General features: G+C 47.8%; 1 protein-coding gene across 1 annotated transcript in view; it reads left to right on the top strand.

Annotated features, from left to right (window-relative positions):
- Positions 1-10,505: 10,505 nt before the first annotated feature.
- Positions 10,506-26,584, top strand: part of GALNT10 (polypeptide N-acetylgalactosaminyltransferase 10) — a 952,883-nt gene continuing 936,804 nt past the window's right edge. The window contains exon 1 of the mRNA XM_086931255.1: positions 10,506-10,760. Within this exon, the coding sequence (XP_086787381.1) occupies positions 10,617-10,760 (144 nt within the window). The 5' untranslated portion in view covers positions 10,506-10,616. The remainder of the gene's footprint in view (positions 10,761-26,584) is intronic.

Here is a 26,584-nt window from a genome sequence, read left to right as displayed (position 1 = left end):
TACAGGGGACGATGCCCTTAAATGGGAAGAGTGGAGGGAGTACTTTGAAAATTATCTATCCACTTTTGAGGGGGAGGAAGATTTGACTCCGGAAAAGAAAAAAAAGATTCTTCTTCATTGTTTGGGTGCAAAGGCTATGAAAATATACAATCGCATCAACAAAAAAGCTAGACCAGGAGATGTTTATACTATTGCGCTAGAAGATTTAACAATGTATTTTAAGCCTACCATTTCCATTTCTGTCAACAGATTCAAATTTTTTCAACGTAAGCAAGCACCGGAAGAGTCTGTAGAAGATTGCGTTGAAAAATTTAGCACTCACGTGTAGATTTGGGGCATTACATGACGAGCTGGTTCGTGACCAGGGCGTTATGAGATCCTCAAATAAACATGTCCAGGAGAAACTGTGGGCTAAGGGTGAGTTACCATTGGAAGAGGTAGTAGAAATAGTTAAATGTACTGAGTTGACTGGTAGGTGTGCAAAGGCTGTTTTACAAGAAGAAAAATCCTCTACAGAAGAAAAATCCATGGTAGCAAAAGTCATTAGTTCTAGGAAAACTAATAGCAGACCTAGTTCCGGGTGGGTATAAAAAAAAGATTCAAGCCATAAAGAGAAACTCTCAGATGACAGGAGATGTTATAGGTGCGGCAGTAGATACCATTTGGCCAATGACAGATCGTGTCCAGCGGTTAGACAAAAATGTTCTAATTGTAGTATGATAGGACATTTCAGTGCCATGTGTCCTAAGAAACAAAAAAGGGGCAGAAATGTAAAACCGGTAATTTATGAAGAAGAAGGGAATGGTACTTCTTCAGATGATGATGATATGAATTTATTTGTGCTGAATGTGGAAGATGGTGTAAACAAAAAGAAGAAACCTATTTGTGACATTAACATTGGTGGGGTAGACATGCAAATTGTAGCGGATTCAGGCTCACCATATACTATAGTAAATGAAGAAGTATGGTTAGGGAAATTTGTGCCAGTTTTTGGAAAAAAATTGAAGAACCCTGATATTTTCCCAAAGTCATTTAATTATGAACCTATTGAAATGTTAGGTTATAGGGAACTAGAGTTCAAATTTAAATCCCGCCAAACAGATGGCAAACTGTATGTCTCCAAAGTGGGTCCATCGGTGTTGGGGTGGTTTGACCAAGGAGAACTAGGTATAATTCTTGATCCAAACAGTCCGGATCCCGTTCTCATCTTACAAACAGAGGAAGGATGTAATAACTTCTTTAAAAAAAGATATCCAAAGGTGTTTTCAGAGAGCATTGGGAAACTGAAAGGTTTTGTCCATGAAATTAAACTTAAAAAAAATGCTGTGCCTTGTATACACAAGTCAAGGAACATACCGTTCTCCATTCTTAATGAGGTGGAAGAGGAACTTAAAAAATTGCAAAAGGAGGGCATTATTGAGCCTGTTGAATCTGCTGAGTGGGTTTCGCCTTTGGTTATCGCGAAGAAACCCAACGGCAAGCTCCGCCTATGCATTGATCTACGCGATCTTAATAAAAACATTCTGGTGGATCAATTCCCTTTACCAAAAATTAATGAGATGCTGTCCCTTACTAATGGTGCCAAATGGTTTTCAACAATTGATCTTAGCTCTGCTTACCACCAGGTGGCTTTACATCCCAAAAGCAGAAGCTTAACCACATTTGTAACCCCGCTGGGGTGCTTCAGATTTAAGAGAGTACCTTTTGGACTGGCCTCTGCTGCGGCCATGTTTCAGAGGTTAATGAGTGAAATTTTCAAAGGGGAAAAAAACCTTTTGATTTTCCAAGACGACATCATGGTAACAGGCAAACGTAGAGGTGAACATGATATAAAACTTAACAGAGTCCTAGGGTTGCTAGAACAACATGGTCTTACAGCTGATCTGCGCAAATGCAAATTTGCTGCAAATAAAGTCACCTATTTGGGACATGAAATTTATGGGAATGGCATAAAACCAAAAAAGAGCTGCTATCAGCTATTAGAGAAGCCCCCTCACCCACAAATAAGGAAGAGGTCAGAGCATTCCTAGGCCTATCAGAGCTTTATGCAAAATGTGTAAAGAATTTCTCATCGAAAACCTTAAATTTAAGAGAACTCATAAAACAGAAAAATAAATTTGAGTGGGATGCTGCTTGTGAAGTAGCTTTTAACAGAATAAAAGAGGACATTTGTGATGCCCCACCCCTTCAAGGGTTTAACCCCTCTTTAAAGAGCATAGTGACCACCGATGCAAGCAACAAGGGGTTGGGGGCAGTACTCTCACAGACAAATGAGGAAGGAAAAGAGGTTACCGTGGCTTTTGCCTCACGCTCTATCACAACCACAGAAACAAGGTATTTTGTGATCGAGAGGGAGGCACTAGCGTGTGCATGGGCTTTGAACCATTTCAGACAATACATTTGGGGATACAAAATCACCCTTAGAAGTGATCACAAACCCTTAGTAAAAGTGCTTTCAACAAAGGGTCTTCAGGTTGCTTCCCCCCGTTTATCACGCATTTCAATGAAGTTGTTAGAATATAACTATGAAGTTGAATACCTTCCGGGTGTGAAAAACAAGGTGGCGGACTGTCCAAGCCGTTTACCTCTACCAAACAACGAAGACCAGGTTCCTGACATTGACACTTTCTGCATAGCTAATGTCACAGCAGAAATTCTATGTATCTCTGGTAAAGAGTGGTCTGAACATATGGAAGAGGATAAGATCCTACTTGAAGTAAAGGAAAAAATAAGAGCAGACTGGCCTGGAAAAAAAAAATTACCTTCTCCTTTGCGTCCATTTTGGGAACTAAGAGACGAGTTATCTGTTGAAGGTGATTTGATTTTGAGAAATGGAAAGGTTGTTCCACCCAAGGGTTTACGTACTAGACTCCTGGATATCTGCCACGAGGGGCACCTTGGAATAGGGAAAACTAAGAGTAGAGTCAGGAATTCATCCTGGTGGCCTAGTTGTGACCTAGAAATTGAAAGGAGTGTCAGGGATTGTACAGCTTGTGAGAACTCTGACTAGACAAAACATACATTTAGACCACCCCTTCAACCATTGTCTTGTCCTAACATGCCTTGGGTCAGATTGGGAATTGACATTTGTGGGCCCATTCGAGAACAAGGAGAAATGTTATATCTAATCGTGCTGGTAGACCATTTCTCAAAATTGCCAGAGGTTGAAGTGGTACAAGAAGCCGATGCAGAAAGTGTTGTAAGTTTTTTGCGCAAACTATTCCTAAGAGAGGGCCTTCCTAATTGCATGGTGTCAGACAATGGCCCACAGTTCATGTCTAAAATATTCAAAGAGTTTCTAAAGAATCAAGGCATAGAACACAAAACCATGTCTGTTTATCATCCTGCCGGCAATGGGGCAGTTGAAAGGTTTAATCGAGTGATTAAAGGCATAATTCAGTTGGCAAATCAAAATGACATGTCGTGGAGAAAACAGGTTGGGCCACCCCCAGAAGAGAGATGTGGTCTCCAGAGGAGATACAAGGGAATGTACGAAGGTCACAAGCTATAGGAAAAAAATACTATGACAATAAGCTTTCATGTAAAAAGGTTGACATCAAAGCAGGTGACTATGTGAGAGTGAGATACACCAGACGTACCAGCAAGGGAAATAATCACTATTCACAACCAATGGAGGTAATGAAAGTGTTTTGTAATTCCGCCCTTTTGAGCGATGGAAAATCTTGGCATTTTTCTGCTTTATCATTATGCAAAGAGGGGAAAAGAAAGATTGATTTCCAATCCACTCCTGAAAATAATGAGGTCTCCTGTTCTCAAGACTATGATTGGATTCTAGACCGGGAGGAAATTGAGGGTTCTCGACTAGATGGTACCAACATTGTATCCTTAGGTACAAATGAATTATCGTCTGAGAGTGAGCACACTTCAGATGCTTCACGGGTGGAAGACAGTAGTAGTAGGCAGAGCAAGGAGACATCGGAAGAGTACAGGTCTCAGACCAACAGTGATACTGATTCTGATTCAGATGATTCTGTTTATAAAGACGTTACGTCTCAGGACGACACTTGTCAGGATGAGCCTACTGTGAGTAGATTTGGAAGAGTAGTCAAACCACCAGCTAAGTTACAAGATTACATTTGTGATTAGCTGCGGTTTCTCCTCCACATCCACAGGCTTCAGCCGGGCACCCACTGTCTCTCTTGTTGTTAGGAAGGGAGATGTGTTATGTTTATTAAACGTGTGGCTTCATCTAATGTATTGCATGCACGCGATGTTCTTTGCACGCGCGACCTGCCGGTGCATTGTGACGTCAGGGTGTTCCACCTGACCACCGGCAGGTTGACAGTTTAGATGTGACAGTTGTAGTGCGGTTAGCACTCTAGTGGACGCACGTAACACGCATCCATGCATCCGCAGGCCAGGCGTGGCCTGCGGGGTTGAATAAAGGGAAGGCGTGCGCTCGGGCACGTCACTTCCGACTGGGACCTAGTGCGTGGTTCACTGGCTGGTGCTGCGCGTTGACACCCCTGCGCAAGCGACCAGGCACGCCTGGCAGGGCCCACACCCTGCCATACAACATTGGCGACGAGCGGAGGGGGCCCAACCCTCGCCCGTACACCTTGCCTCGAGCGGAGCAGTCTGCTCGCTCCCGCGGTGCATACCGCGTGTGGCCCGACGCCTTCTCCTGCGTCACTGGAGCCGGCGCGCTCCTTCCTGCCTGACTTTCGCCTGCTGGAGGGCGCAGATCGTCTGCCCTCACTGCCCTGCCCTGGGGGAGAAGCGTGAAGCGTGGGCCTTCACCAGCGACCGCCGCTTCACTCAGCCTCTCGCGGCGACATGTTGCCAATCACCACGCATCTCGCGTGGTACGCGAGGACACCGCGCCCAGCATTTCCTCACGCATCTGGAGTGGGGAAAAGACAAGACACTCCAAAAGAAGGGCTATCTTTGGTCCTGCCACGCTGCTGCCGCGTGCTTCACGTGCCAGGGTCTACTGAGGCCTGGTGTGGCCTGGTGCTGCCTCTACGGACGCGGACTGCCTGATTGGAGGCCCCTGGTGCCATTTTGACCGCCCTACACCCACAGACCACGTGGCGCGAGAGTCTGGACGGCGAACAGAGCGACTTCCCGCCAAGGTACGCACTCTGCCGTGGGCCTGCGCAAGAGCCGGGGTGGTTCAGGACTCTGCCCTGTTAGTCCTCGTGCATCACCACCATGGAGGATGGGGACGCTGGAGCTCCCGTCATCAACATCCCGTTCCAGCATGCTGCCGCTGGGGTACTACCGCCATTCAGTGAGGCGAGTGATCCATCCACGGCCTCGCCCCGATGGAAAATTTGGTTGGAAAGACTTGAGAATTACTTTGTGGTCACAAGGGAGACGGATGATGCGGTGAAAAGATCGCTACTCCTCCACTACGCAGGGGACGAGGTTTTCAGGCTCTTCAAACACCTCCCCAACCCAACGGCGGCGACCACCTACGCTGCTGCTGTTACCGCCCTAAATAACCATTTTGACCCTCAATTAAATATGGACTTCGAAGTCTTCAAGCTAGGGCAAGCCCGTCAGCGTGAGGGTCAATCCATGGACCAGTTCCACACCCGAGTGAGGGAGCTGGCTAGCTCCGCGGATGAGGACCAGCCAAGGGCCATACGTCGTCAACTGATCCAGGGATGCAGAGACAAAACATTGAGGGGCCACATCCTGCGGAAGCTGGGAATCTCACTGGAAGACATTCTCATCCTAGCTAGAGCGCACGAGCTCTCAGATGTCAGAGCGACGGCCATGGAACAGGCCCTACACAAAACTCCCGCCAAAACTGAAACCATCAAAACGGAACGCGCGGACGCGGTACGACCACGACAACGTGGCCAAGCAAAAAAGGGTTACCGAAGAGACCCGCCTCAAGCCCGTTGTGGATACTGCGGACATGAACCCCATGCAGCCAAAGATTGCCCAGCTCAAGGTCAAACCTGCGGGAACTGTGGAATCCCTAATCATTTTGCGTCAGTCTGTCGCAGAAAGAACCAACCCAGGAATCCTAAGAAACCGTGGACACCCACCAAAGCTGTCCGCCAATTATCATTAACGGATCCACCCCAGCAGAAGACAGATAAGTTTCTACCCATGACCTATGACGAGTCCGACTCGGAAGATGAGGAAGCATATGTAATTTCTTTTGCCCGGGAGCTGAAACAGAGACGACGACCACAGCCAACTTGTGTGGTACAAGTGGGAGAGAATGAGGTAAAAGCCGTCATCGACACTGGCGCCACTGTCAATGTTATGGGGCTGCAACAATTTAACAAATTACGCCCTCGCCCTGAGGTCCTACGCTCCAAGACAAGGATCTTCGCCTATGGGGCGGATACCCCTCTTCCTCTGAAAGGGAAAATCGTAGTACCCATCCGGGCTGACGAGGCTGAAGTAACTGCAACGATACACATTATCGACCGGGAAGCCGACACGCTGCTAAGCAGCCACACTGCTGAGGACTTGAAGTTGATCGCGTTTGCTAACCGCATCAGAGCCCATCAGGTAGACGAGCTGTTGGAGCGCTTCCCTGAGTTGTTCAAAGGTTTAGGCTGCATCAAGTGCGACCCAATTAAACTCCACATCGACAAATCCGTCACCCCTACTGCTCTACGCCACAGGCGAATACCGTTCCATTTGCGGCCGCTGGTGGAAAAAGAACTCGAAAAACTGGAGAACTTAGGGGTTATTGAAAAGGTAACGGGACCCACCCCCTGGGTTTCCCCTATGGTCATAGTCGAGAAGCCCAAGCAGCCTGGCGAGATCCGCCTATGCATCGACATGTGACTGCCAAACACCGCGATCAAAAGAGAAAGGCACTTAACACCCACAATGGACGATATAATAGCTGACGTAAATGGCTCGAGATGGTTCTCGAAAATTGATCTCAATGCGGGCTACCACCAACTACCCCTCGCAGAGGAAAGCCGTTTTATTACTACATTCAGCACCCACCTTGGCCTCCGGCGATACAAACGTCTCAACTTCGGAATATCTTCGGCAGCGGAGGTATTCCAGAATACCATCAGAGAGCTGTTGTCAGGGTTGCCGGGAGTAATCAATGTAAGCGACGATATCTTAATCCATTCTGCAACCGCATCTGAGCACTATAAACATCTGCGGGACGTTTTGAAAAGACTGAGCACGCACGGAGCAACCCTCCATAGAGACAAATGTCAATTCTTCCAATCCTCAATCGAGTTCTTTGGTTATGTTTTCAACCAGGAAGGGGTCCAAATTGTGGCCGGTTCATACCAGGCCTGGCAACCCGCAGCGAACCTCTCCGAGCCTTAACGAAAACAGACGCCATATGGACATGGGGCACGAAGGAAAATGAGGCCTTCCAGGGAATAAAGGATGCCCTCCTTGAAAATGCAACACTATCGTATTTTGACCCCGCCAAGCGGACCGAGGTGATTGTGGACGCCAGCCCGGTGGGCCTAGGGGCAGTTCTGACCCAAGAAAATGAACCTGGGAAATGGACGGCCTTGGCGTTCGCCAGCAAGGCGCTGACCCCGACCGAAACCAGATATGCACAAATAGAGCGGGAGGCCCTGGCAATCAAGTGGGCCTGCAGCCATTTTCACCTTTACCTGCAAGGACACTCATTTGTGATGGTAACCGATCATCAACCCTTAGTGCCGCTCTTCAAGGGCACTGCCCCCCATCCACCACCACGCATCGAGAGGTGGGTGATTCAGCTGCAAACATATGGTATGAAGTGGTGTACAGACCGGGAGCCAAGAACCCGGCCGACTACCTGTCGCGCCATCCCCTACCTCAAGAGCCGGTAGCTGGGGATGAAGACTGCGAAGAATATGTCCAGTGGGTAGCACTCACGTCCTGCCCCCAATGCATGACCATCGAGGAAATCAAGGAGGCGACAGTGGACGATAACCCATACATGAGGTCGCTCCGAGCTGTACAGGAGGGGTCCTGGACCGACTACTTGCACCCTCCCAACACCTGGACGGCGTCGGATAAGGAGGCCCTCACGAAATTCTGGCACGTCCGCCATGAGCTCAGCGCCACGGAAGAGGGCGTGCTGCTAAGAGGGACACGCCTGGTGATACCAAAACGCCTTAGATACCGAGCCACCCAACTTGCTCATGGCGGCCACCAGGGCTCCACGAAAATGAAGGCGCGCATGCGTGAAAAGGTGTGGTTCCCTGAACTAGAAATTATGGTGGAAGACTATGTGAAAAATTGCATGCCCTGCCAGTTAACCAGTGATCCCGAAAGGCCGGTCCCCATAATTACTGAGGAAGCATGCACGACCCCCTGGTCTAAGATCAGCGTGGACTTCGGAAGTTTCCCAGGAGAGGGACACACCCTGGTAGCCATTGACTCGTACTCTAAGTACCCTCTAGTTGAAAGAATACCATCCATGGCATTCACACACGTGGGGCCGGCGCTGGAGAAAATGTTCTCCCTGTTTGGATTCCCTGACGAGATTAAAAGTGACAATGGACCACCGTTCCAGGGAGCGGAATTTGCCACATTTCTGAAAACCAGAGGCATCACCCACCGGCGCATCACTCCCCAATGGCCGCAAGCCAACGGGGAGGCGGAAAGGTTTATGCGGATTCTCAACAAAATGTTCAGGATCGCAGTGGTAGAAGAAGCTGACCCGGAACAAAGACTACATGAGTTCCTGAGGGAATACCGAGGAACCTCCCACTGCACCACTCAGAAGAGCCTGTGGTCCCTCATGTTTCAGGGCCAACGCAGAGATCTCCTTCCCACCTCCATGGAACCGACACCGGTCATGGACAACATGGGAGAGGTTCAAGAACGTCAACGCCGAAACAACCTGCGAGTGAGCCACCGACGTAGAGCAACACCAAGACAACTACGCCAGGGAGATCGGGTCGTCATCAGGAACAGGCGCCCGGGTGGAAAATTCCAGACCTTCTACGAACCAGGCCCGTGGACTGTAACCGCCACGAAAGGAACCATGGTGACTGCCAGTCGAGAAGGGGAGGAAGTATCGAGGAACACCTCGTGGTTTAAAATGGTCCCCCCTGGCCCGAGAGTGGACACTGACAACACGAACGGAATCAACGAGTCACCTCGAGCCGTGACACAAGAGGAAGGAGGCAGTCCGACAACTGACACTCGAGGGCCAGTGGCGGAGTCTGGAGGGGGACCCTCAATCCCGTCCACACCCATCCGGAATCCATCACGCAGCGGAGAGCAAGGGCCGGACCGTACCTCACGGTACAGCCTGAGGCCCAACCCCCCTCCAAGCCAGAGACTAAAGGACTACGCCTGTCAGTTGAGACCCTGAAGTCGTCATCCAAGGGATACGCAAGTACAGAGCATCTGATTAAAATTTGTTGTAGCATTATGAACATACATGGTTTGAACATTCTCAAAATGTTGTGTAGTTGGATAGAGATGTAGTGCGGTTAGCACTCTAGTGGACGCACGTAACACGCATCCATGCATCCGCAGGCCAGGCGTGGCCTGCGGGGTTGAATAAAGGGAAGGCGTGCGCTCGGGCACGTCACTTCCGACTGGGACCTAGTGCGTGGTTCACTGGCTGGCGCTGCGCGTTAACACCCCTGCGCAAGCGACCAGTCACGCCTGGCAGGGCCCACACCCCGCCATACAACAACAGTTACTTTAGAGTGGTGACTGCAGTGAGACGTACCTTGTTGTTAGGACTTTACTACAATAAAGACTTTACAACTTACTTGCCTGTTGGGTCATCTTTACAGAGATCTATTGGCTATGCCAATGCTTGTTTAATTACTAACTGGTCGGACCTCGAGAAGGAACAGGCCAACTTAAAGCCCTGACTTAATCTTCCTACGCAATTTATAACTTTTATTGTACAAATACAGAACACTTTCGGGTAACGTTTGCGTTCTACAGAAGTGCAAAACAATCACCACGAAGTCATGTTGCATCGCCATAAGAGGGCGCAATAAAGCCAATTCTAGTTTGCACCGCCTTCAGTCTAGGCCCACCCATCATGCGGCACCCACGCCCATCGGTTGTCTCCTTCCTCTGCCTGCCCGCTCCTCTGTCGTCTAGACCCCTCCCAACCCGCTTCTCATTCTCTAATGCGTCCTTAGCCTCGCTGCGATTGGTCTGTTTTCCTGTAGTGTAACCCTACTCTACAGCTAGATTACCCTCCTATCCACACATGTGTTAGGGGGGTTTTCTGCAACCACCGGCTGAGGGATTTGGGCTTAGCTCATGTAGTAAGGTTTAGTCTTGGGCCAGATGTCAGCTCGGGCCGCTTGTATCAGGCTCCACCTCTCTGTGCCTTCTCGCATCGGTCTCATTCTACCGTGACTCATGCCTGGTCTCGCACCCGTCCTCGACTGGTTCGTTCGGTATTCCCTCTACACCCCCACCCCCCGCGTTGGAGTCTCTTCCTTGTCCGAATCCGGAGTGGGCGGAGTCTTGGGGATTCTCCGCCCCTAGTTCCAGCTGGCGTTTGGAACCGCCCTTTGCTGCCTTCCGGGGTCTGCCCCTCCGAGTTCCTTTGCTTCACGCCCCGCCCCTGTGCGCGTGCCCGGCTGTTGGCAGTAGCGGGCGACGCGCACGGAGTGGTTTGTGGAGTAAAGTTGAATCTCCAGGTCGGGTCCCCCCTTTTTCCTCACCCCGGCATGAGGCGGCGGCAGAAGCGGCTCTTGCAGGCCGCAGGGCTAGCCTTGACCGCTCTCCTCCTACTGCCCAGCGTCTACCGGGGGCAGCGAGGGGGGACAGGCACCGTGGCCCCCAGGGGCGCACCGGGGGTAGCACCAGTCGAGGTAAGAGGACACCAGCAGGGAAGCGGAGGACATGGTAGTAGAGATTAGGCGCGAGCGAAATGGGCACAGCCTTGAATGGGGTACCTGTATGGCGAGGTGTTACCTGTGGGACAGCGCTCCCACCTTCAGGAGGGAATCTAGGGTTAGGGATAGGCAGTGATATCACAGGGAGGTACACCTGTGAAAGAAGAGTTAATTAGGAAAGAGTGTGGGCAACAGAAGGGGAACTATTTTTTAGTATGTTTGGGATATTTCTAACCCACATGGTATAGATGCTTCATCTTCTGTCACAGCCACCTGCATGTCAGGCATTTTTTTTTAATGTAGGACGTGTTTTGGTAAACGAGTCGTTTCTGTGGCCAAACCTCGAAAAAGAACGTTAACCACATACTATATGCCCAATAAGTGTCACTAATGCTTCTTCACTGAGCTCCCTTCTGGAACCTTGTGCTTGGCTGTACTCTGACACAATCTGTGATTTGGTGCAGTGGGATCCGACCCTTTTTTCCCCCTTTCTAAGTGTTAGTAATGTTTCGGTTTCTCAGCACATGTATTGAAGCAGATCAACGTGCGGCTGAAATGAGAAGGTGTTTAGTTAAAACAGAGAGCCAGGAACCCTTTCCAATGGATGTTTGGCTTTGCATCTTGCAAGTTCCAAACCCATGGGAGCATGCTGGCAAATATGAGAGCAGTCACATTAAGCAAAGGTATTCATCCTGCAAAAAAGATAAATATTTGGTTGTGGTAATGCCTTGTTTACAGATTAGCTGCCTCAGTAGGTAGATTAACGTGTTTGCTTTTTTCAAGTAGCCTTCAACGCTTTCCGAACACCTGGCCGATCCCACTGCTGCCACGTATGGCTCTATAGAATTCGTGGGTACTCGCAAACATTTTCCTAGGTGCCAAAAAGCTTGGTCTGTGATGTGACAAGGGCTGCTTTTATGCCAGCAGGGCGCGGTAGTGTGGTCAGGGGGCGGTAAGGTGGATGTAAGTGAAGCAAAACGTGTACATCTACTGACTGAATTGCATAATGTGAAACCAGAGCACCTGCAACCGCACTTGTCCAAATTGTGTGATCCTAGGCAGTTGTTTTATTTCACTTTTTCATCATTACTAACATACTAGCTTACCCGTCGCGCGTTGCTGCGATCTCAGAAGAAAGGAAATTTAAGGAAACTTATTATGATAACATTCAATTTACATTGTGTTATTTTTATTGAAAGTTATTCATTTTAATATGGAAAACATTTTAAAGTGTTTTAATTCTGTTTATTTATTCGAGTGCTTGTGGATACACGGTATCTTTTTTTTTCTTTTCCATCTGGTGCGTACACGAATACATCGGAAGGTTTTCCGATGCGTGAGCTGGCCACATACAGTTGTCCATGTGAGAAGCACGGATTCTCCAAATCCAGTCCCACACACTTGCAGCGATTGTCCTTGTGCTTTGTTGATGGTCATTGCAAAAGTGAGTCACACCGGAAACTGTAAACGTTCAGTATTGGAAAGATTATGAGGGCCCTGGGGGGTCCGGGTGCTGATTTTTTTGTTTTGCCAGAAACCTTCGCGGGAGTGTACTCAACAACTCACCAAAGTTTCATGCCGATCGAATGAATGGTGTAGTAATGCATAAAGGACAAACAGACAGACATACTTTCGTTATTATATATATATATAGATATAGATAAGAAAACCTCAAAATAATGATTTCAGGTTGTGCCCTGTACAAAACCTGCTCCTATCTTTGATAATGTTATGTATAATAGCATCCCAACCCATCCTAACAAAGGGTGTACAAAGCAACTGACTTGTCTCTTAGTACACCAGATGATTTGAGTGCATTGGGAAGTATTTTTAGGTCTCGGCTATAACGCGCTGAAAGCGCGTTTTCGCCAGAGAACTATTGTCGGCGTCTCAGCAGTCTGAGACGCCGAAGTGAGACAAGACCTGGCCGCGCGAAGCGTTTCCCCATAGGATAACGTTGTGCGCGCGGCCAGGTCTTATCTCCACAGCATCGCAGGGCAGACAGGATCGCGTTGCGCGCCTCTCTGGAATGCAGAGGGAGTCTGCAGAGGTGCGCGCAGCGCTGTTCACGAACAAGCTGGCTGCCTCTTCTCTCACCCGCCTTCCCACCTTCAGCCTCCTTGGGACTAGAGGCGTTCACTGGAGAAGGCATGAAAGCAACCAGTCTCAAGCCCAAGATTATGGCTGTGCCGGGAGCGAGACACGGACAGGAAGGGTCGGAGGCTGCACATAGCGTAAGGTGCAGCGCCTAAATGGGTACAGTAACTTACGGTGCGGCCTTGCTTCCGACGTTTTCATAGGTTGCATCACTTACGACACTGACAGCGGTCACGTGCAGCTATGCATGTCACTGCATGCAGGGTGTCACAGCAGATGCCGCTTGGGTTAGGTGAATGGGGTCTTTGTCAGCAAAGCCTTCGCGGCCGCACCATTGTAAAGCTCTTGCACACCCCCGCCACACCCCCATCCCTGTCAGTAAGTAGATGATGCAGCAATGTGCCTGTCATTACATATGTCACGTTTGTTTACGTCCGATGCTCGTCTCATGCATACGCGCACGCGCCCCTTCAGTGTCTGTACTAGTATCACTAAGTACACGTCAGCCAGACACATATCGTCTTTTTCAGCAATCTTGTTTGGCAGTGAAGGGACAGTCATACATGCCATTACCAGTTTGCCCATTGCCAGACTTGCAGTACTGGACATTAGGCAGACTGGTGCTATGGTCCTTTGGCCACCCGCTAGAATAGTGCATTGGCTTTCACAAGGTTACCTTTGTTACTGCAGCATCTGAGCGCGTGCAGGTGTAGTGCTTACTGGGGTTTTACACAGCTCTGGCAGCCTCTGCTTCAGAGGGGAGATGCTGGCCTTTTCCAGAAGCGGACAGTTAAAGATCCAGACCCGTGTGTATTAATGGGGCTGTGTCACAGACTCCGCCCTCCCCGGGAGCTGAGCTCTGGCTTTGTTATGTATTTACTTAAGACCCCGATTTCTGAGCTCATTGAAAAGCTCCTCGTCTTTGTCAATTGATTGAATTCCTATCTCGTGCACACATCTGAAGGGATACCTTATGTGCAGTTTTCTGGGGCTGCACTTTGTAGCCTGAAGATTGTAGCGCCTCTTCTTTGTCTCTGTGATTAAATTCCTATCTCGTGCACACATCTGAGGGGCCCTTGTGTGCAGTTTTCTAGGCTGCAGCCAGGGGCTACCCTTTGTAGCCTGAGGATTGTATCTTAAAATGGTGTGCTCGGCGATCCGATGATTGACACCTCCAGCCTTTCTCTCCTCTTTAGAGATAACCTGCCCTGTTTCCTCAGGCGGTAGAAAATAACACCAAACTGGGTGCCCTTTAAAACAACAACAGCAAAAAACAAGCAACACTGGTAAAACCAATACTCTGGAATTTGGGAAGCTGGTGTGATGGTTAATTGTTTTATTACTGCAAGCATGTGCTGCAGAAATGCTGCTGGTAGAGTCCTCCAAAGTGTGAGTGCCTGAAAACAGGCATGGTCATGCTCCGATAATCGATTTTACTGAATTTTTTGGAAAGACTTAAATCTGGTTTATCTGAATCTGTGTTTATTTGGGAACTCCACACAGATTTTAGTGCCAGGATCAAGGCAAGTAGAAAGTAGAAATGTGTTACCAATATACCTCTCTTTAAGGTTTTCAGAAACGGAAACACAGCTGTTGAGGAGAGGTTAGCGTCCCATTTCTGTCTGCCTCTCAAATACCTGTTAGTAATATCAGCACAGCATCGGAGGCTCATTGCCCCTAAAATGTATAAGAGCGATTTTGGTAAAGAAATGAGACAAGTACGAACTAATCAAACAGGCGGACCTAGGGCGTTGTATGGCGGGGCAGCGTTGAGTCTCATCCTCACTGTGAAGCTATCTTTTCTAAGTGGATTGCACACGCTCTGCAGTGTGACCAGTGCCACCCATTTACAACAAGGTGACCTGTTTGCCAATAATTTCAGCTTCTATCTCTTTTGGTGCTACTTTCCATTTCCGACTCAAAACTGTGTTTAGTATCTCATGGTGATACTGATATTCAATCACAAACAAGTACTCTGATATCTGGATGCAGTAATAGTAACAACTGATCACATAACTTGGGCAGGTTTGTGTGTGGCTCTGTCTGTCTGTGTGCGTGTGTGCGCGTGGGTGGCTCTGTCTGTGTGCGCGTGGGTGGCTCTGTCTGTGTGCGCGTCGGTGACTCTGTGTGCGCGTGGGTGGCTCTGTCTGTGTGCGCGTGGGTGGCTCTGTCTGTGTGCGCGTGGGTGGCTCTGTCTGTGTGCGCGTGGGTGGCTCTGTCTGTGTGCGCGTGGGTGGCTCTGTCTGTGTGCGCGTGGGTGGCTCTTTCTGTGTGCGCCTCTTTCTGTGTGCGCGTGGGTGGCTCTGTCTGTGTGCGCGTGGGTGGCTCTGTCTGTGTGCGCGTCGGTGACTCTGTGTGCGCGTGGGTGGCTCTGTCTGTGTGCGCGTGGGTGGCTCTGTCTGTGTGCGCGTCAGTGGCTCTGTCTGTGTGCGCGTCAGTGGCTCTGTCTGTGTGCGCGTGGGTGGCTCTGTCTGTGTGCGCATGGGTGGCTCTGTCTGTGTGCGCGTGGGTGGCTCTGTCTGTGTGCGCGTGGGTGGCTCTTTCTGTGTGCGCGTGGGTGGCTCTTTCTGTGTGCGCGTGGGTGGCTCTTTCTGTGTGCGCGTGGGTGGCTCTGTCTGTGTGCGCGTGGGTGGCTCTGTCTGTGTGCGCGTGGGTGGCTCTGTCTGTGTGCGTGTGGGTGGCTCTGTCTGTGTGCGTGTGGGTGGCTCTGTCTGTGTGCGTGTGGGTGGCTCTGTCTGTGTGCGCGTGGGTGGCTCTGTCTGTGTGCGCGTGGGTGGCTCTGTCTGTGTGCGCGTGGGTGGCTCTGTCTGTGTGCGCGTGGGTGGCTCTGTCTGTGTGCGCGTGGGTGGCTCTGTCTGTGTGCGCGTGGGTGGCTCGGTCTGTGTGCGCGTGGGTGGCTCGGTCTGTGTGCGCGTGGGTGGCTCTGTCTGTGTGCATGGTTGGCTCTGTCGTGTAGGTGGCTCTGTGTGGGTGGCTCTGTGTGTGTGGGTGGCTGTATGTGAATGGCTCTGTGGCGGCTCTGTATGTGTGTGTGGGTGGCTTTGTGTGGGTGGGTCTGTGTGGGTGCAAATGCAATAGGTGTCACATTTGCGACCTATTAAGCTATTGGCATTGTAAATGACAATGTCATTTATTTATGTTTTCAAAACTAAAACATAAATAAAAATAATGTCATGAGCAAAGCCAATGGCTCGAATTTTAAGAATGCCGAGACCATTGCATTGTAAATGCTTGTTTACAAGTGTTTTCAAACATGATTTTAGAAGCATTCATGCTTCTAAAAGCATGGCCACTCGGATTCAATTCTGCACCTATTTATGCACTGCACCAAACACGGCATTTTGACACAATGCCTGCGGGCCAGTCGATCTAGGTGTGGACCCATGCAGTATTATGTCAGTACCTGGTGCATTTTCCTGCTTCTTTCCTTGTTTTTAAGTCCTTATTTGGGCACTCTGTGTACAGAGGGAGTCTGCGACCATGAAACATGGAATACAAAACTTTGGACTTCCGCCGGTTTAAAAAAGCTTCTGGAGCTCAAACTTTGGAAATCTTAATTTAAACGCTGTGCATACTATATGTGGATGCATTTGCCTTTCCGAGCGAATGTTTTGGGAGGTTTGTGACTGTTTCTGTGTTTAAAAACATTAAAAGTGACTTACGTGAAATACTGCAAGCATGTTACAAGGGCGCAGAGGTGTTCGAGGACGGCAGATAAGGAATTCAGCCTGGCTCTTGTCAGCAGCCTGGAGTACACTTCAGTCCTCTGGTCACTTGCTGCAGTGCACGCTGCAATGTGGGGTGGTACTCTCCCCTTCAATGTTTCCGCGAGGGCCCCACTGACTGCTTAACGTCATGGCGCATTCCTGGGTAACTGAATTACATGTGGTGTTCCCAAGAAGATTCATTCATTTCCAGTGGCGGCTGGTGACATTTGAAAGTGGTGCGGCGTAAAAAGATAATCATACTGCACCGTAGCGAGCGAGCCCGAACCCCCTAAAGAGGGTTCGGGGGGATTTCCCCCTGAGAATTTTGAAAGAGTGGACAAATGGTGCATTTTCAAGCAAATTTGTGAAAGCAGGAAGGTTAATAAAGCAATTGTGAAAGTGCAGTTATTACATTAATAAAGTGGTGTTCTAAAACATAGGTAGCTGCTTATTCAGCATAACCACAGAGCTTCATAACAGACTTTGAAACACAATGCATTGCTGAGTGCCTCACAGATGTATTTTAATAACAAACAAATAAACAGAACGCAAACTAGCAGCATTTAAATAGAGTGTTCAATTTTTGTAATTAAAATCAGCATGTCTGTTTTTAATGGAAGCAAACCTCTCAATGACTTGAACATTGAAGTCTGGTCTTCTTTAAACTAAGTCACTCTCTATGGAAAGCATCGCTAAGGCATGCAGCCTTTCCTGAATCATGTATTTCACAGGAATGTTTTAATTCTATTCAAAGTGGAAAAGCAACGTTCCGCCTCTTCTGTTGTCATCGGAGTGGTGATGAGTATTTTTAGTAAAGTCACTGTTTCTGTTAGTGTCTTTTCCATGTTAAGGTTCAGAATTAAAGCAAGCAAAGAAATTGCACTAGTGGCCTGCCTGTATACATGCATTCTATACAGTACAGTTTATTCTGTTCTCAGATCCTCTTTGTTGAGCATAGAGTAAGCATCCACAGTGGTATTCGGTGCTTGCTCAGGGAAGGAAATATCATATTTAGCAAACAGATCACTTCATAGTAATGTGGCCCTCACCAAATGCTTTGTAAAAGAAAAGCGTTCCTTTGCCTGCATAATTACAGTGTCACATATCTCTTTGGAAATTCGGACTAGACTGCTGATGTCTTTTTTGCGGTTAGAGAAAGTAGAATCATTTGTCAGTGTGCTGTCTAAATTGTCAACCCCTTCTCTGATTTTGTTCATGCTGGTGACAAAGTCGTGGATAGCTGTTTCCACATAGATAGCATCTATTTCACGTTTTTGTAACTTTTCATACCATACAGTGTGTCCACCTGAGGCATTATTTTATAAAACAAAAACAGCAAAAACTGAAACTCCCTGTCTTGCAGTGTTCTAGCGAAGCCAAGGGCCTCATTCCGGCTTTTGTAGTCAAACTCTCCGTTGGCTTCTATGGTGTCGAAACAATTTTCAAGATCAACCCTATATTGGTATATTATGCAGATTGTACGAATGTGAAAATTCCAACCAGTTGGGCCTCCCTTTGGAATCCTTCTGTTAACAATGGTATGAAGTACCTCCGTTCTTTTGGGGGAGCGTGAGAAGAATGCTGCCATTCCTCCTACATCCATGAAGTATATCTTTGCCTCAGAGATCTTTCCTACTGATTGTTGCATATTCAGATTTAGTTGGTGGGCATAACAGTGCATGTAATGGGCATTAGGGTACACATGTTTAATTTTTTTTTGTACTCCACCGGAGGTTCCACTCATTACTGCAGCACCATCGTAGCTTTGTGCAATCAGTTTTTGTTTTTGAGGCTGCTCTGGAAAAATCAAGTTTAGTTCCTGTAGAATAGCTGAAGAAATGCTTTCTGCACAAGAGTCTCTTAAATGGATGAAACCAAAGAACCTTTCCACAACTTTGTTGTCACTGTTAAGGTACCGAAAGACTAATACTGACTGTTTTAGTGGCCACATCAGTGGTGTCATCAGCCTGAATAGCCACAAAGTCTGTTTTTCAACTCTTGTTCGATAGTGCTTTTTACAATCTCTAGCATGCACTCAAGCAGTTCATTTTGTATTTTAGAGGTGCCCTTGAAGACTGTAGCACTTGATAGATGTGCTTCCATTTCATGGTCTAAACTTGCTATTAAGTCCACAAGGCCTTTGAATAACCCAGGATTTGCAGAACCTTCTGATTCATCATGCCCTCGTAAAGCCAGTTCAAAAGCACCACAGAAACGAATGCAATCAATGATTTTTGATAGTACGTGTCTATTCCTATCAACTGCTTTATTGTGTTTCTTTATTGTTTTTCGGTAGGCCTCGCTTATGTGGGCTTCAGTCGGTGTATCTCCCAACATTCCCAGTCTTGTCAGGTTTTCAATATGTATTTACGTGTGTGCATGCTTCTTTACTTTATCTGACAAATGCTTCAAGTCTTTTACTCCTTTTTTGATCCGAGTTTCACCACTAAACAGCAGGCAAGGGAAGCAGAACAATGTATTTTTTGAAGGACATCCTGTAAGCCAATCAACTTTTGGTTACCAGGTGTTTGAGAAACAACGTGTGTAAAGCTTCCCTGTATCCAGGGAACTTTGTTGTAGGTTTAGGTCTGGCCGGTGAGGTCCTAATTGTTTTACAATTAGTTTCTCTTCACGTTTCAGTCCAATGAACGGCTTTGCAAGTAGTTGCTCTACTGTATTCATGGTGTTACCAATGTTAGTGTTACCTGTCAATAATCAAAGTACAACGTATGAGGTTTGGTGCATGTATTTAGACGCCACCCACCATGTACACAACTTACATAGCCCTTGACTACTAGAATGTAAAATATATCAGCAGTTTCCTTACCTTAAACACTGGGGTTGTTGGCTTTGTTGTAGCAGAAAAGGAGGTTGGCGCCTCTTCTTCTTTGCTTGATTTGCCCAAAAATTAGTTCGGCAGCCTGAGGCTGTAGCAGATGCTGAAAAGCAAATACAACAGAATGTAGTTGTGCCACAGACTGTTAATTGTAAACAACCCCAGGGCTCGTATAATACATAAAATAGATTCATCCTCGACAGTGATAATTACCCACCAATCCCTGCTACAATCCACCGCCTGGATACACTGCGTGGACAAAAACGAGGGCACCCCTGTATGCCCTGGCAGTGCCCTTGATAGGTGTACTGCATGGCAACCTCAGGACGAAATTGACCTTTGACCAATTGTCAGCCTTCACAGAGGTTCATTTAAAGACAGAAGGAGGCTGCTATCAGCAATCTACCCATACCCTGGTAATGACGCTAAACATCCTGTTATTCTGGGCAAATCACTCAATCACTCCGTGCCTAACAAAAATGAATGTTTCCTTTTGTAACTGGTGCTCATGTAAAGCGCTCCAATACCTTCGGGTCAAGTTTGCGCTATATAAAACTCTGCCCAAAAAAACAACAAAAACACTACCCATGTGGTATTGCATGACATACTCACTCTAGGAGGAGCTAGACACTATTATTTACTAAGTTATTTATGGATAAGGAACCCGCGTCAGGCTACAAACATAATATAAAGTATGAGATAAATCATTTATTGTGTGGCGATTCAGTGGAGTCCCTCATCCAATGTCAATCGTGTCCCCCCCAAGGAGGGGGGAGGAAATACCGAATAGCCAACAGCATGAGGTGAGATAGAAGTACTCATTTGGGCGTAGCCAAAGCCCACTATATATATTTTATTTTTCGTGTTTTTTATTTTATTTTTACACATGGTATTTACCATGCAATTCACCACACTTTATGCAACATTTATATCCTGGTCATTCAGGTGCACGTTTAAAGGTGCAGATAATAAATGTACATGAATTCCTATAATTTTACGGCTGTGTGGTATTCAACTTATTGCTGTGGAATTTTCCTGAACATTCTTCTGAAAGACACTTGGGAACAATTTCTAAAAGTTGAAATTATGACAATGGTACCGCTGCGCGCTCCGCACTGAGAAGAAGAAAAAAACCTGTCATAACTGGAGAGCAGCGGACCCATGCGCCACTGACCCGCGGCAGTATTGGTAGCTATGCTCCTTCTTTAATCGCCGAATTATGTAAAACTCATAGGTCACTGCAAATATTTTAAAATAAAAAGCGCTCCTAGTTCTGTTTAAGTTTCAGGCCAGCATTTTTGGGTGGTGAATAGAAGGTCCTCCAAAAATATCTTTTTACAGCAGGGACGAGCCAGACACAACATCAAGACGGGCTCAGTACCTCCACAGCAACTACGAGCCAGACACAACAGCAAGACGGGCTCAGTACCCCCACAGCCACCAATCTCCCCTACAGCTGGTACTCAGAGGGCATGGCACATTTTCTAATTCGATGGCACAGCTATCTTTGGAAAGTAGCACATAATGCCTAACTGAAGTCGTATGAATGACGTCATCGGGAAATGCTCACAGACAGTCCCTTACTATGAAAGTGTACAAAATACAGCTGATGACGTGATGCTTACATTTTCAAGACGGAGCAAAAACTAAACGGGCCACGTCGTCTATTTGCTAGCTGTATGCTGCCTCGTTAAGGTCATTACAGTAACTGCTTCAGTGCTATTAGTGTTACAGTAGACACAGCAGGAAAGGGGAGATGCATGGCACCACAAAGTAGTCAAATGTATTTCGATCTGCTCACTGCTCCCCAGAATCAAAAGTATTGATCTCGTGCAGATGGGAAAGAAGGGCCTGAGGGAAGTGTGGCTGAACAGAAGGACAGACTAACAGCAGGACCAGCAGAGAAGATGGGGACCAGGAGCCTTGTAACCTAAATTGAACAGGGCCAGATCTGGCTTTTTAGCCAGCGGCAACTTTCTTGCTGGGGGTTTAAAATCCATACATATTGTAAACCTAGAAAGTGCAGGTATCAGAAAGCAGTGTAATTTTGGCTAAGCCTGAACGTAGCCAAGGGTGTCACACGTGGCATGGGCGGCTTGGCAGCTACGTTCTGAGTTTGTCTGCTGTGGGCAGTGGGTGGGCTGTAGTCATGAAGGTGATGGGGCTGTGATTACACTCAGAGATTGGACTTAAGCCCGTGAGTCGTTCATCAGCAAAGAAGAATCATATCCACAAGCAGAGGTGCGTGCAGAAAGGGTCAGAATCTGGAAGAGGGCTCTGGGGCACCCAACTTCAGATCTGGTTACCGGTGGGTAGGACCCAGAGGGGTGTAGACCCCGGTCTGTCCCGTGCCAGTACGGGAGGTTCCGAGCTGTCCAATAACACATACCAGAGAGACTCCACTGAACCCAGCACCGGGTACCAAGGACTCTGAGCTCCGGGGCCCCAAGAATTAAAAGACTCTGAAAAAGCACGGACCCCAAGCTGCCTCACACCGGTTACCCGGGAACCTGAGCGGCACCCGTAGAACCCCAGCTGCCGTCCCCAGAGCCAGCATTGACACTGAGGCTGCTCCTTGTGTTGTCTAAGTTTGCGTCTACTCTACACATGGGCCATGGCATTGGTAAAAAATATTTATATTCAATCCTGACAACGTGCTAAGATTGCTGAGCTGACAGTACTAGTAAGACACCTACCTGATGCATCGTCACAGTGTGTACTGTAGTGGTCTGACTGTGTACAGTACTCCTCAGTATATACTACTAAATCAGACTAGTATCTGTGTACACTAACACTACGTCCGACTCCTCGTTCTCGAGTCCACGTGCTAGTCTCGTGTGCAGAGAGATGGGGTCGGATCATGAGGTGACTGGTGGGCCAGCCCCATTTGCCCAGCAACTGAAGAATGTCCAATCACTGAATGGCTTAACACTAAGCCATTTCAGTAATTTGGCATTGCCACGTTGGACGCTCCCACCCCCGCGGTGCAACACTAGACTGCTGCTGGCAACTTAAGGCAGGCAAGGCAAGCACAAGAACTCAGCAGCACTAGCCAATCCTGACGCTGCTCTCTTCAGAGGAGAGCTGCTCTCTAAAGAGAGCAGCGTTGGGATTGGTGTGAGCACGAAAAAAACGTTGCTCCTTTTTCAACCACTGGGGTCTGTGGCATGAGGCAAACACCGTACTCAGTGGTGCTGCTTTTCAAATGCCACAGGCTTCAGTAGTTGAAGAAAGGCAGCCGGGCAAAGAACACATGCGCAGTGGTGGTGCGACCGTGTCCGTGTGAGTCAATGCAGGCTGTGTCACGTGATCGTGATTTATTTTCATTTCATGACGTGGCGCAGCGCCGCTGCGCGATGGAGCACAGTTAAATTATTTTAAATAAACTAATCTGTGAGCGCTAAAATTGCTGGCCAAAATATTTGTGGGGCAACGCCCCCACCGCCCATATGATAAAACCGCCACTGTTCATTCCACTATGACTTCTGAGAGGAAACTCTAAAACCGTGCCTGCCCCTTTAAGAAACCACCTTAGCGAAACTCCTTTAAAATCGTGGTTAATACTGGAAGGTATTTGCAATTGCCCTGGGTGTATAAGAAAAGGAAGGAAAACAAGTTAGTTTCGGAATTAAATTTGGAGGATTCCAACATTTAATTCGGCTAACCTCTGGTTGGAAATGCACATATTTTCATTTGTAATACGTTTCAGAAAACATACAATTCCTTCTTTGTTTCGTGGTCATGGATAAACATAAAAAATTAAATTCATAAGAGAAATATTAAAAAATAAACGCTAATGCTTAAAGCTACCAAACGCTAATGTTTAGCAACGGGGTTTCCGTTAATAAAAGTCATTTGTTATGGACTAAAGTCCACTGCAGTTTAAACATTTTGATTATGTTGCTGCCCTCTATAGTGCCAAGAAACTCCGGGATACCAGCGCTTTAAAAACCTACCATACCATTTAGAGCATTATATCAGAAACCAGCACATATCCGTTCACAACTGTTTAGACTAGAGCACAGACAAATGTGTATCTTGTATGTGTGCATCATACATGTGTTCGGCTGCAGGAGAGCACAGCAGTACGCATGTGCAGGACACACACGTGCCATGTAGGGCGACAACACACAATAAGATGTAAATAAGCCACTTTGAGCCCCAACACGCTTTGATACTATGAAGCGTGATTAAAGTCTTAGGCTGCATTAGTTTGTAACTTGTTTTTCACTGTTGCCTGTCCAAGATCAGGAAGCAGGCATATCGGACCGGCACCTCCTCACCACTTATTCTCTCCAATAGCAACCCCCATGCCCAGCATACACAGAGAACTACACTGCTATGGCACAGCAATATCAACTGCCTGCCTTCCTGCCCCTACACTGTTACCCCGCGGAGCAGCCACAGGACAGTGGCTACATTGCTCGTGTCTGCCCCGCAACACGTTGTTCCTGCCATGGAGGTTTCCCACAGCCGGGTGCAGTTAATAAATACAGGGACCCAAAGATATGCGGCATCGCAGAATAAGAACGGACGTGGTACAGGTAGGCTTTTTAAAATTTATTTATTAGTTTTCACTTTTATGTAGCGCAAACTTTACCCGCACGTATCGGAGCGCTTTAAATCGGCATGCTTATAACAAGCAAGACTAGCACTCTATATTACTGCCAACTTTGCTTCGCATAAGCAACAGCTAACCGTTCACAAACAATGTTTATATACCAATTGCAAATTAAAAAAAAAATGAATGCAAAGCATTGTCATTTACAATACCAGTAACTCAAACTTTAATGCTGCGAGGCTTATTGCATTGTAAATGCTTGTTACTTCAGTTCGATTGGGAATAAATGCTTCCCATTTATTTAATATATTTATAAGCATTAGTGCTTTGTAAAGTAATCAGCAGCCTAGTGCTGCTGTTCAATCCGGGGCCGCGTGCAGCCCCTGGGCCGTACTTTGAGTATCACTGGTGTAAAGGTTCAAATGCTAATGAAATCCACTTTTTGAATTTTGAAGAGACGTTATGATATTTCACAGTTTTGCTGAAAGAGGTCTTAAAAAATAAAGGTGTTCTTAATGTTAAGTAGTGCAGGACACCTTCTTTTCTTTCACTTTGGTTAACCTGTAAATAAATGCTTGCCCATTTATAGCCGAGTTAACAGCAGCCTGATGATATAAAGGTCAGGAGGGCCGCATGCTGTCCCTAGGCCGTACTTTGAGAATCGAAGCTCTAACCCAACACTTGTGGCATTCCCTTCTGGTTTTAGCGATAGAGCAAGGCACTTGCTCCATGGCAGGAACATCCTCTGTGTCAACAGCTGGAACAGCTATTTGTTAACATTAACAATCATTGACAAAACCATTAACCACCCTCTCATGGGTCCTCCCCATCCCAGTCCTTACAACGTTAGGCAGTCTTGCCTCCAACCAACCAATCAAAACACCAGAAAAGAAGCAAAGGCTAAAGGTTACATAAACCCCTCCCACCCACCACCATGCCTGTTTCTTTTTCTGCTCTGACAGCGGTCGGAACGCTCCGGGTTCCTGCCTCCGTTTTCCGGTATTTCCTGTGGATTGGGTGCAGTGCCGTGAGTATTTGTTTTCAATTTGAATGGTTGATGTTTCTTTGCTTGCTGTTTTCGCTCCGCGCGGCCGCGCTCCTGTTCTGGGGTCATGTGCTGGGCTGGGGCGGGGAGCTCTCCTGGTGTCCTGGCCCTGGGTAGTTATGGCACTGGTGGTTTAGTGCAGTGTCCGGGCCCGAGTCCATGGTTGCCGTATGTGGCTGTGGGTGGAGACTACAGGGTTGCCCTTTTTGATGGACTTTCCAGGTCTCACATTGCGAGACTGGGTGTTTGGGGGCAGTATTTATTGGAGGTTGCTGGGCACTTCCTTTTTGTGTTTTGCGAGTTCCTGTGAGGTTTGCGGCTTACTCAAGTGTTGCTCATCATAAGTGTGGCGTCTTCTTCTCCTGTGACTGCAAAGGCGGGTTCCAAGCAGCATAATGTCCAGGACCTGCTGGAAGATGACATTTTGCAGATTTCTATTGCTGATTTGAGGAGTTAATTAATTCAGCTGTCCAGTCTGCGCTGTTGGAGCCTGAGGTGAAGAGGTCTAAGGATGATGAGGTGGACATAAACAATTCCCCTAAGGGGTAAGTACTTCCAGGGCAAAGTTTTTTCGGACATGCAGGTTCATATTCGGGAGGTGCTTGGTTTTGACCCTGCATCATTCTGATGGGGGTTTTTACGCCCAGTATAGTTTCTCTGTGGTGGATGATCTTCCCTTCCATGATGTTCTGAAGAATATTCTGTCTAAGGAATGGCTTGAGGTGGATAAGCAGGGTATTCCTTGCTTTCTGGGGAAGCGGTATCGCCTGGCGGACTTTGACACCCAGTTTCCTGCGATTCCCAAAGTCAGTTCCCTTTTGTCCTCTATGGCTTCTGCCTCCTCTTCCCTTTTGTCATTGGAGGAGCCTTCCCTGAGGGATCAGGTGGAGCGGAAGGTGGAGTCTGCACGCAAACGTTCTCATGCAGCTTCTCATTTTGGGGTGCGTGCTAGCACTTATGCTGCCTATGCCTCACAGGTCCTTCTGAAGGATTTTGAGAAGTTGTTTAACTGTCTTCAGGGTCAGGGGGACCCTACTCCTGTGTTGGCTCAGATGAAGGTCTTGGCGCAGTTTCTCTCAGATGTGACTTTTGATTCCTTGTGGGCCTTCTCCTTGGCTGCCGGGGCGGCAGTGGCTGGTAGGAGGTCTCTCTGGACCAAACCGTGGTGTCTTGAGGCTGCGCAGAAGGCCTTGGTCCATAAGCTGCCTTTTGAGGGTCCCCGTCTCTTTGGGGATGCTTTGAATGCGATGGTAAATGCGCTCTGCGGAGGAAAAGATAATGAAGCCTTTCCAGCCTGTGCCTCAGAAGAAATCCTTTTCATAAACAGGGTTTTACAGGGGGCTTTGTCTTCTCAGCCCTTTCGTGGTCGTGGGCCTCGTTCCATTATAAGTCCCTGCCTCACCAACACCAGCAGAATGAATCCCTCTCTGTTTGTTTTTGGACCGTTGGTCAGCTCTGATTTCCGACCAGTGGGTTTTGTCTGTCATCAGGCTGGTTTACTATATTCCCTTCCGCACCCCCCCCCTTTTTTAGGGCTCTAGGGCTCGGGCTCTG

This window comes from Lissotriton vulgaris, chromosome 7 (genome assembly GCF_964263255.1).
Source record: "Lissotriton vulgaris chromosome 7, aLisVul1.2, whole genome shotgun sequence".
Taxonomy (NCBI): domain Eukaryota; kingdom Metazoa; phylum Chordata; class Amphibia; order Caudata; family Salamandridae; genus Lissotriton; species Lissotriton vulgaris.
The sequence above is the reverse complement of the archived record's forward strand: the minus strand, read 5'-3'. Positions and strand labels throughout refer to the sequence as shown.